This window comes from Channa argus, chromosome 2, assembly GCF_033026475.1.
Source record: "Channa argus isolate prfri chromosome 2, Channa argus male v1.0, whole genome shotgun sequence".
In the NCBI taxonomy this organism is placed as follows: domain Eukaryota; kingdom Metazoa; phylum Chordata; class Actinopteri; order Anabantiformes; family Channidae; genus Channa; species Channa argus.
Window position 1 is genome coordinate 1,536,207 of NC_090198.1, and position 12,125 is coordinate 1,548,331.

The 12,125-nt window shown below is 38.5% G+C and overlaps 1 protein-coding gene across 5 annotated transcripts in view; it reads left to right on the top strand.

The window, feature by feature from the left end:
- The window catches only part of lrrk1 (leucine-rich repeat kinase 1), a 76,997-nt gene that overhangs the window by 48,618 nt on the left and 16,254 nt on the right, over positions 1 to 12,125 (top strand). For all 5 annotated transcript variants that reach the window (XM_067493930.1, XM_067493955.1, XM_067493937.1 and 2 more), the window contains 4 exons: positions 4,684 to 4,853; positions 6,677 to 6,880; positions 6,969 to 7,108; positions 7,325 to 7,462. In XM_067493930.1, coding sequence (XP_067350031.1) covers positions 4,684 to 4,853; positions 6,677 to 6,880; positions 6,969 to 7,108; positions 7,325 to 7,462 — 652 coding nt within the window. The remainder of the gene's footprint in view (positions 1 to 4,683; positions 4,854 to 6,676; positions 6,881 to 6,968; positions 7,109 to 7,324; positions 7,463 to 12,125) is intronic.

Sequence of the window (12,125 nt, forward strand, 5' to 3'; positions counted from 1 at the left end):
AATTAACAATAATAAGTAACCCAATTTGCTTTATAAAGCAACTGAATTCAGTTTTGTTAACATTTTTTATATGAAAAATTACTCATTATAGCATTAAAGCATTATACTGACCTTGATCTGTAAAGTATATTATGCTAAATGCTAATACAATCCTAATTCCAAAGAAGTGGGGACAATGGGTAAAACATAAATAAAAACAGAATGCAATGATTTGCAAATCTCATCAACCCATATTTTATTCACATTGGAACATAAACAATAAATCAAATGTTGAACCAGATATAGCCTCTCGAATGTAATTATGGGCAGAGGTTCAACAATCTGTAACAAACTGCGTCTAAGTTGTGGAACAATTTCAGAAAAAATGTTCTTCAATGTAAAATTTGACTTTGAAGATCCCACCATCTACAGAATATAATATCATCAAAATATTCAGGGAATCAGGAGGAATCTCTGTGCGCAAGGGACAAGGCTAAAGGTTAAAACTAGATGCATGTGATTTTTGGACCCTGAGGCAGCACAGCCTTAAAAACAGGCATTATTCTTTACCGGACAATAGTGCATGGGCTCGGGAACACTTCCAGAAATCACTGTATGTGTACACTGTTCACCGTGCAATCCACAAATGTAATTTAAAGCTGTATCATCCAAAGAAGAAGACATAACGATTCAGAAACGCCAGCTGGTTCTCATGGCCAAAGCTCATTTAAAATGGTCTGAGGCAAAATTGAAAACTGTTTTGTGGTCAGTTGAATCAAAATTAGAAATTTGAAAGGTGAAGGTGACAGTTCAGAAGCCTGCATCCCTGATGGTATGTAGGTGCATTAGTGCCTATGCCGTGGGCAGTTTACACCATCACCATGGAAAAGCACAATCAATGCTGAAAAGTACATAGGTTTTAGAGCAACATATGATCGCATCCAGATGTCTCTTTCAGCGAAGGTCTAGCATATTTCAGCAAGACAATGCTAAACAATGGTAAATATTGCCCCTTTTCCAACTTTTTTGAGATTTGCTGCCTGCCATCAAATTCAAAATGAGCTAATATTTTACTGTTTCAACATCTGATATGTTGTTAATGTTCTATTATGAATTAAATATGAGATGAGATTTGTAAATCATTGCATTCTGTTTTTGTTTAGGTTTTACACATCGTTCCAACGTTTTGGGGTTAAATTTTATCTCAATGAGTTAAAACTTTAAATAGAAATTAGTAAAATACAAATTCTTCTACAAAAGTGTGTGTGATGCAAGTTGTTGGGGAAAAAAGTCATCAAAAACTTAATTGCAGTAAATTAAAAATTGGGGCTTTTTATGGCCCATCTGTCTTTTAAAATGTAGTGGTTGTTTCAATTATCAAATATTATTTGTTGTAATTTTCATTGAGTACATTAACACTATTAATGTCAGACTGCTCCAGATTTATCTAAATTTAGTGGTGATTGCCTGTTTGGTAATAATTGTTAGATACAATACTGGACAGTAAAGAAATTCCATATAAAGTATGGGTATACAGCAAGTCAGTAAATTAGATTAGTCTTTGACAAACCCACTGCAGTACATCTTTAGACCGTTAGGGGTCCACAGACTCTCACTTGAGAAATGGTTTATTGTATAAAGAGCAAGAAATGCTCACACAACACTTACTAATTTTCTTTAACCCTTACGTTGACCTAAGGCTAAAAAACAAAACAAAAACTGCAAAGACAGACACACAAACATTGAGTCTCTTCAACACACAATAGGTAATTCAGATTGATTGTGTGCTTCACTTAGGGCTTAAGTGAAAGCAGGTAATTTTGGACCCTTTGGACAAAGGGAGTATGCAGAATACTAACTGAACATCAAAGACACCATTATCTAAGGGTTAATGGCAGTTGTGACGTCACCATTCACGGCCGGCCAGTGGACGTCAGTGTGTGACTCCTTTCCCCAGACACATTCCAAAGCAGCTGGGTGATTCACCCAGTAGATACTGACTGCTGCACGCTCACTCTCACACCCACACGTTTCCTAACCCTATCCCTTCTATTTATGTTGGTGACAAAATGCATTCCATGGCCCCTAGCCCTAATCCTTACCATCACAGCTAAATACCAAACCCTAACCTGAACCCTAATCTAAACCCTCAATCATGCCTTTAAATTGTTTAGGACCCGCAAAATGTCCTCACTTCACCGAAATGTCCTAACTCAGTTAGGATAAAACTTTGTTTGGTCCTATCTAGGTAGCAAGCACAAGCACACATACATAGACACGAAGTTATAGTCAGACACTCTCTAGGGATTTGTCTGTACAATGAGTTTGAGCTGATTTGTATCCTGTGACAACATCTGTTAGGGCTCAGAGGAACCACCACTCCTTGACTACTGGAATCAACACTCAGTCTGTCCCTGTGTCCTCACACACACACACACACACACACACACGAGCGCGCTTGAATATACTACAGTTTGCGTTAAGACACATAATGCATTCCCTGGCACATTACTGTCGGAATAAGCTTAACCCCAGCACTGCCTTTACCTGTGACCACCCCAAAATTTTACTTAAATCCCAAACCAAACCCCAAACCCCACAAAAAGCCCTTTGCAAGTGAGTTTGAAACTGAGGACTGTCCTCATCCATAAACTCTAAAACTCAAAGCAGTCCTTGCAGAAAAAGCTTACAAGTTCGAGAATATATGCGCCCATACTCACACAAAAACAATGTGTGAATGTGGGGTTGGGGATTGGGGGCGGTCAGTTGCGCAAGCCTATCTCTGTCTCTGTAAAATATCACCGGCCCATGGAAGTGTTTGCTGCAGCAGTTAATCAGCTCCTCTAAATATTTATGAAACTGCAGATGTGTTACGCTCAGGCTTACAGCTTGTCAAGTGGATTTTAGTCTAAACATATGCAGTAACATCATCTGTTTTTACACTTGAGTGGCTTGATGGTACAGTTACAGACTACGTACATCTAGAATTTAGGTCAAAATTAGCTAAGTATTAAAAATATGTTAACTGCATGCAGCACTAAGATATGACATTAGACAACATCACTGCTTTGAGTTCATTTCTTTCTAAATGTTAGGGCACCTCAGGGTGCATTATCATACCTTTGTAATGGCAATGACAGGAGATGTTTGACTTATTTTCTAGTTGTATGTGTTTAGGTGTGTTTTTGGTCACTATAACTAAAGGTTGAAATATTGTAAGTTACTTAAAATGTATGCACCATCTCTAAACTAAAGATTAATTTAAATATGACAAATTTGAAATATTGTGACTGAGGTCAAAATACAGTAAATTAGTGTGAAATGTTGTCATATTGTAGTAAATCCCTGGCCGTGAGTGCAGATGTTCCCTTTTTATTTATGCCACGTGACATAGCCTTCCACCTCACACGTTTTTAAGTACTACTACAGTAAGTTAATCATAGAAAATTATTATTATTATTATTATTGTTTCCAGAGTTGCATGCAATTTAAGCACTGATTACTGGTGGTGAAACTGTTGTCTGGAATCAAGCTGAATGTTTGATTTTAATTAACTAACTAACTATAATTCTACATAATTAGATTTTCCCACAGATTTAGAACTACTTAGAACTACATCTCACAGTCTTCAAGAGTCTAGGGGTTCAGTCAAAGGCCATGGAGAATATGAAAGATTTAACCTGGATTAAAAACCATTCAGAGTTCGGGCAGATTTCTTTCTAAATGCTGCTTCTCCATATGTGTCGGTGGACTGCCAGCTGATGACCTGAGATGAGGATGGTCGTATGGAAAAAGTTAGCCGGACATAGATTAAATTTAAGTCCTGATCTGGATTTGTAAATTTAGTCAGATTACCTTTATTTGGGAATCAGTAAGTCAGTGTAAATTCATGTGTGCGGCTTCAGATTGTGCATTCATAAAGAGAGTCTATTGATCTGACAATATGTAAAAGAATAAATGAAGACTAAATTGAAGATATGTACGGCTTTCAAAAGATTATCTCTCCAATTCTGTTTTGGATGTGATGGGGTTGCTGATGGCAATTACCTGTGCTTCCAGAACTCACATCAGTTTTCACTCTGTGAGCTGGGATCTTCAGCCTCTTTGATTTGTGACATCTGTCCTACCTATGCCGTTTGTGTGCACTGTCATGGGGGGGTCATGTGTTGTAAAACACAGTCTGGTGTAAAACCTCTTGGATTGCAGGATCTAGATTGCATCTTGTTCATCATTGGTCAATTGTGTGTTGTTGTGTCAAGGTAGCCTCTGCATACATAATAAAGCAACCATGCATATATTTGCATATAGTAGATTCACAAATATGGATGTTAACCAGCTTAAATTCTGTAGTGTTTTGCTCTTTTACATTTTTAATTTTCAGTAAGCGTTCAGCATTTAGTCACCTGGCTACCTCTATGGAGGTTAGCCACAGAAATACATCACCACTTTACGCTGTAGACAATTATTTTAATAAAGAACAAATGAGTATCTAAACACTACTTGAAACATTTTTACACTTTTTTTTTTTTAGATGTGTTGGATGTTAAATCAGGGCTTTTAAACCTCATTAGTACGTAATATCCTTCACAGTTGAAACTGATATTTCCTTACATGACTCTGGGTATGACAGCAAAGAAGCAAGTTACCTGAAATGTCAGGGATCAGTCAGACTTACAAGAGTGTGCTTTTGTTTACATGTGTTAGGCTCTTTTTGGACAAGACCGACTTGGAATACTCTGAAGAGTCGAATAATATCCTTGGCCAGGGTGGCAGTGGAACCATCATCTACCGAGCCCGGTATCGTAATCAGCCCGTGGCTGTCAAACGTTTCCACATCAAGAAGTGTCGACAGCAGACAGTCAGCAGTGAAACAGGTACAGAGACATTTTCATCTTTTTAGGGCTATGTGTCTGATTTTGTTTTACATAGTTTGATGAATGGATTATTGCACTATATTAGAAGCTGCTAAAGGGCAACAGTGTCAGCTTTAGATGACCTGTGCATGGAACACCAGGATTACATGGCCAATATAACTACTAATGAACGTAATTATATTTAAGTGTCCCTAAACTGCTTGTGCAGAGTTTTCTTAAGGACACCAGCATTCAAGCTGGACTGTATCTACTGAACATCAGAGGTGGGAGGCTGATTATTATGCATTTTTAGGATGCTGTGTCCTACATTGTTGGGCGGATGAAGCCTTACGAAATTTCTGTGACAAGGAAAGTTCAGCTGGTGGCTCATAAATATTAAAGCAACCAGTAGAGACTGGGACTGCAACACTACAACACATCATTGACTTGAATACTTTTGTCTCATGTGTAACACATGTAGAAGAATTGTGAGGTATCATTACATCTTTAAAAATGTCTGTGTGTGCAACAGATGCCTATAAATAAAATACTGTATTTTGGTGCCATTTAATGTTTTAGTGTGGCGGTGATGCTGTTTAGCTTCATGGTTGGTTGGCTGGTTGGCATGTAGGTATCGGAAAAATCATAATTTGATTGGAGAAAGATATTCATTAAATGATGCTGTTTGGAACATTGTTATATTTGGTACCATATTTTGTTAATGCTTGAGAGACATCTACAGACAGACAACCATTCACACTCCCATTCACACCTACAGAGTCAGCATTAACCTAACATGCAAGTCTTGGAAACTGGAGTACCCAGAGGAAACCCTACGCTAGCACGGGGAGAATATGGAAACTCCACATAGAAAGGCTGCAGATTGTCGGGGATTCAAACTGGGGACCTTCTAGCTGCGAGGTGGCAGTGCTAACCACTCCACCACCGGCCTGCCATTTTTGGGGATATATACAACATAATTGTAATTTGTCATACCAAAGTTAAACTAACAATCTTATTGATGGCCTTATTATTAGTATGTAGATAATTAAATTCGTTATTATTTATATTCCGGTCAGCGTCAACATTTCCACTGCTGATCTTAAATAATGTCATGCAGGACCAGGGTCAGCATGGCCACTGTCAGCACACAGTAGTAAGTAGTAAGTAGTAACAGTAGTAAGTACTAGCCTAAAGAAGGTTCCACTAGATAGTATCAATGTTGTGACTGATCGGTGTGTAGCCCTGATTCTAAAACAGACTCCTTTCAAGCTACTTTACATAGTAAGGCCAAGACTTTAAAGGCTTATACAGGAAAGTCAATAAATCCCCCTTATGCAAACACTAGGTGACAATGTAGAGAACAAACTTGTTTTAACGAAGAAAGCTTTGAACCAAGCACAGGACAGGGTGAATGACCATCTCCCTCAATTTGTTAGTGGGAGAGGAAAGCGGAGAGAGAAAGGAAAAGTGCAACAACAAACGAAACTTTGGGCAGGTCCGTGACGCCAGTTCCAAAGCCGGGCACACCTGCAGAAAGGTGCACTGCTTGACACAGTTAATGTCATACAGTGTTTTTTGTTGAATCTGTGCTTTTCCTGCTGTGATGGTCAGTGGCCCTTAAGTTGGGAATATTTGATCACACATTCCTCACCTCGTCTTTTCACACATCAGTGACCCTAAGAAGGACACAGATGGATAGAGTTGTGTAGACTTGGTAAAGGTAAAACCTTTATATCAATGAAAGTTCCTTCTTGACACAGATCTTGCCTCCGCATTTCCCATATGTGAGAATCGTTTCCTAACCATTGTGCCCCCTCACATTGCTCTGTTCATATCTATAGACACCATGGTAAAACACCTGCAGTCTGTAAATGCGTGTCGGAGCTTCTCTGAATTTCGCCAGGAGGCCAGTATGCTGCACTCTCTTCAGCATCCCTGCATAGTTTGTCTGGTGGGCATCAGCATCCACCCACTCTGTTTTGCCCTGCAGTTAGCCCCCCTGGGCAGCCTCAACACTGTGCTGGAGGAGAAGTGCAAAGGCAAAGGTATAAAGACAGATATTAATTGTTTGGTTTCTGCTTAATGTTGGACTGTGTTTAAGTTTTTTTGAACATGGGTTATTTTTCTTCCTAGACTCCAGATACATGCCCCTTGGTCACATGCTAACCTTTAAAGTAGCATATCAGATTGCATCAGGACTGGCATACCTTCACAAGAAGAACATTATTTTCTGTGACCTCAAATCTGACAACATCCTCGTGTGGTCTCTGGAGGTCTGTATGTGTAGTACTGTAAGGAAGCCTTGCTATTTAAAAATATTGCTCTAGTGTACAGATTTTATTGAAAATTTATTACAATACAAAGGCAGGACCTCTAAATATTACATAAAATAAGAAACTTTATCAAGGACATAAAGAATAAAGAAACAGACAGACTTGATTTTTATACCATCTAATTTACCTTGTTCACTAATTCCTGTCTTCTGTCAGGTGAAGGATCATCTTAATATTAAACTCTCTGACTATGGAATTTCTCGACAATCCTTCCATGAGGGGGCATTAGGGGTTGAGGGCACACCAGGTTACCAAGCTCCTGAGATCCGACCCGGCATTGTGTATGATGAAAAGGTACTCACTCCCTCTTCTAGCTCCCACGAAGTGATACAGTATATGCAGCATTTTATGGATCATGTCTTTTGTAGGCTCATAATGATGCAATTTGTGCATATTGATTTAAATAGATTCAACAACATTTCTCAACAGTTCCTTGTTAGATTTTCATTCATTGAAGTATGGACGAAAATTAATGTTTTATTACTCTACAATGGTATGCCACATGCAGTGTTTCCCCTACACTGGTACAACGAGACCCCCCCCCTCCATGCTTAAACGACAGGTAAAAAACAAAAAATGTTGCGTTCACGACCAATCCACTTTTTTTTTATGTCTCGCGGGTAGGTATGAAGGGATCCGAGAGCCATTCTTGTTAACGTGCCCAAATTTCGCTGCCTCTCCTACATCCACTACACTTGCTTTTCAACTTAAAGAATCAGAACCAGCCATTGCAGAGAGATGGATGTTGTTGACTTACTAAAATGATTTGTCCCTTGTTGTCCTTAAGATCACCATTTAATTGTCCCCCCCACCACCTCCCCAGCTCGGTGAGAGTGAGAGCAGCAGCAGAGTGAGTACATGAATAGAGGGAGCAGTGTTAGCAAGAACAAATTCCTAAATCAGAGAAATCCAATGGTCCTTTCTGATCCTTACACACGGTTACGTTCTAAAACACAAACAAACATGATCACATCTCCACACAACCCTAAAATAAGAACTTTGTATGAAGTGCACATTTCTCTTTTCTGCTCTCCTCTGTGGCATCTTTGTTCTGCAGGTGTGTGTACGCATGACCTGATACTGGATGCATGTAATGGTTACGGTGCAGAGCAGTGGCATTACATCTGACAGTGTGATTTTGTGCTGTTAAACCAAGTGCACTCATAAGCCAAAATAAATTATATTGATGGGATGTTCCCTGCAGGAAGGACTTCAGGCACAACTAAAATGTGTGCAACCTGAAACTGGAAGTTTATAATGCAGACCAGTGACATTAAGTCAGACAATGTGGTTTTGTGGGGATATTTAAGTTTGAATATGATAGAAAATTAAACTTAAATTAAATTAACTTATTAAATTACTTGTTTTTATTGCAATTCTGTTTAAGTATATTTACGAAAGTACCATGGTTAAACATTGTCTTTCATAATTGGCAGGAATATTTTGTTGTATACACCATCAGCATAAACAGCCTGTTAGAAGAGGAACATACCAGAGGGCTAATTGAGGCCCCCAGTGAGACATACAGGAGAAATTGTTTGCGTGCAATAAAAACTTATTTTTATTCACGGGGGATTTATTCACTTATTGTTTTACTTGACCCTTATATGGAATTTACTAAGAAAATATGCTGCATGAAAAATAAATATCCCAAAATCTTTGTGTGCGCGCACAAAACCTCTTACTATTATTCTCTTACCACTATGCCTGTAAAATTTACTGGGGGAAACACTGCACATGCATAGACATTCTGTGTAGCCAATATACTGGAAGTCCAAAAAGGTAACATTGTGAACCCATTAACAACATGAAAACATCAGCCCAACCAGGGCATTACATTACTACCCGCATACCAGCCAAATGCTGGTGAATTTCAGCAGTAGCAGGTAACACAATTAGTCCCATAAGTCACTTTGGCAGGTTGAATAGGACTGTCACATTGATCATTCCTTTTTTTTCGGGGCCTGATTATTTGTTTGTGCAGGTTCTGTTACGATAACCTCACTGGTTCTGAGGCACTGCAAGTGCCTCAGAGTAGGAAGTTTTCATTTGTAACTGATTCATATGCAAGGATGCTGGATAAAGTATTTTCCCACTGGTCAGCCAAAATTCATTTTTCACAGTTTAGTTGAGTTTTTTACCAGCACTAAAAAAAATGGTCATTAAGGTTTGATCAATGAAAATAAGACAGTTCCTTACCTGCTGCTTCTAGGTTTGCCTTCAAATCCATTTTTGAATCAGTAATAGTCCCAAGGTTTTTATAAAACTGCACCTCTTCACCAGTCTGACCTTTTACTGGTGGTTTCTTCCTGAAATCAATTGGCATATCTTTAGTTTTCGATATTTGTAGCTGGAGAAAAGACTCCTCACACCACTCTACATCAGCAGCATCAATGACTTGACCATGGCTGATCCCAATTTTGTGAAGCAGACTAACAACAATAATTCATTTTTGATGTGATGTCTGCTTTGACACATAACAAAGGTGACAGCACACAGCACTACTATGTGGGGAGTTAGCCAAATGTGGCTAGTGAAAATGCTAAGTATTAGGTTTGGAAATCAATTATCCACAGTGGCTGGTGAGCAAAAAGTTAATCCTGATTCCTGATCCACAGTGAAGTCACGATGCTGCTTTGCTGCCTCTGGACCTGGACCATTTGCCATTGTTTATCAACGTATTCCACAGGATTCAGGGGGTTGGTCCACAGAATTAACTGTGCATAGAACATTTTACAATAATGTACCCACTTCCTGTTAAGGCAACAATATAATTGCAGGTATAAAATAATATTAAAGATATTGTCGCTATTAATAATTATAACCTGATAAATACAGGAACGAATCCTCTGCCATTAGGCACAATTTTTTTATACACAAGTCAACAGTTTAAACTATAACAGGCAGATTGTATTGACCTTTATTCAACACATATCTTCTAAGGCAGGGGTACCCACACTTTTTTGGCTTGTGATATACCTATAAAATGACCAAGTCAAAAATGATCTGCCAACTATAAAAATACAAAACATGTATTTATTTATTAATATATTGAGAATTTCTTTATATGCACAATATATGTTGGTTTAGCTTGCATAACTACATGAACCCATATTGCACAATACAACTCTGTACATCTTTTGTCATTACCTTACTCTGATGACTTGCACTGAAGTGAATCAGTCAGGGATGCATAGTCGGGAGGCTATCGGGAGGCTATCTCGCTAGCTTGCTAGAGTTTTGCAACACTTGGTGCCGTTGTATGCTTACGCTTTGAGCCATGTGTCAGAAAACAAATCCGATGTCAGATTGGCTGCCCCGTACATCAATCAAGTGACAAATTGCATAGTGAGGACAGATGATCGGCTGACATCTACTTTGGTTATTCCATGCGATCTACCTTCACTACCTTTGCGATCGATGTATTGGGCACCCCTGTTCTAAGGTTTTAGCCTTATTGTCTTTAGATCCTCCGTGGCTTTTCTTCTGATGTCAACATTGCTCAGAAGATAGAATCTTTGCTTTGACTTAAAGAATGAGACCATAGTTGAGACACTTTAATAGTAATGTCAAAAATGTTTAAAATTAATGACTGTATCGAAAAAGGGGTGTCTGTCCCCCTTAAGATGTTTTATTTACTTTATTTTCATGCCTCTCATGGTTTGCATGCCAAGCAGAAGACAGAAGAATTATCTCACACAACAAGGGACATGGAATGCTTTTCATCGCCTCCACAGCCACCATTCTCCACTCTGCTTTTTACCTTCTTCTCAATCATATATGAGTCTTTATAAGGGCACTTGTTCATAAAACAGAGCAGCTGTTGAATTAATATTAGAGGGTGATCACCAAAATTTTTAAATCTATTATGAATGCACAGTATGGGGGAGTATTGTAAATGTCAGACCAACTGTATCATTTTACAATGATTAAACAAACTATTTATTTTCACAATGGTGACATTAATAACATCTTAACTAAATCAAGGAATCAGCGGATTGTTGAAGCAGAAAACTTACTCAAGCTGATCTAACATTGGTCTACGTTGGGTAATTTTACGTCATTTGCTTTTGAATCCTTGCACATATCACCCAACTAGATTCTGGCAGTGTTACATTAAACAGTTGTGTTTGTAGCTCAGTGTTGGTTGTGTATTCTATTGATTGCTTAATTTGGGAAACAGTGCAATTATTTTGAATGTAGACACTGTTGCTGCCGGCCGACAAATAGGGTTGACACTCTGACGACTTCCAGACAGCACACAGCAGTGTGATACTGTGATAAGGCTGTGTTTCCCCCCATTCTCTAGTTTGGCAGTTCTACTGCTTCCTGACTCTGTATGCTTTAAAAAAAGCTTTCAAGGAACAGAGAAAAAAATTCTGTAACCCTCTACATCTATTCGTCAGCCCCTCTCCCACAGAGTTTGCTGACCTCAGCCAATCAGAGCATTTTTATAGAGTGTGCCTGGATAATAACAACATTACTTAGCGACAAGGTTAGTAATCCACATAATGGATTGTCCCTAATAATTAGAATGTAGTGAAAAGAAAAAAAAACAACAGATCTTTATTATTGAACATATTTGGACACAGATGTCTGATGTCTGCAAATTCTGATGTTTTTTAGTTGTTATTGAACAGTTTATGAAAGCTTTGCAATTATTGTAAAATAAAATCAACATGTGGACAATGATCCGCTGTGGTGACCCTGAACTCAGGGAATAAGCCGAAAGGACCAAAAAAAAAAGATGTTAAAGCAGTTAACATTATTTGGTTGGCCCAGTGCTGATCACATAATTGTGCTCATGACTTGCTGAGATGGCACCTGCTGTTTCAGGTTTCATACTTGTGCTGCACGTATGTTACAAGAGTTACTGGTTGCTGTAATTATTACCATTCGCTCCACTGTTCTCTTCAGCATTTTCCTTTACAGTAATTTGTCGTCTGTTTATGGTAGC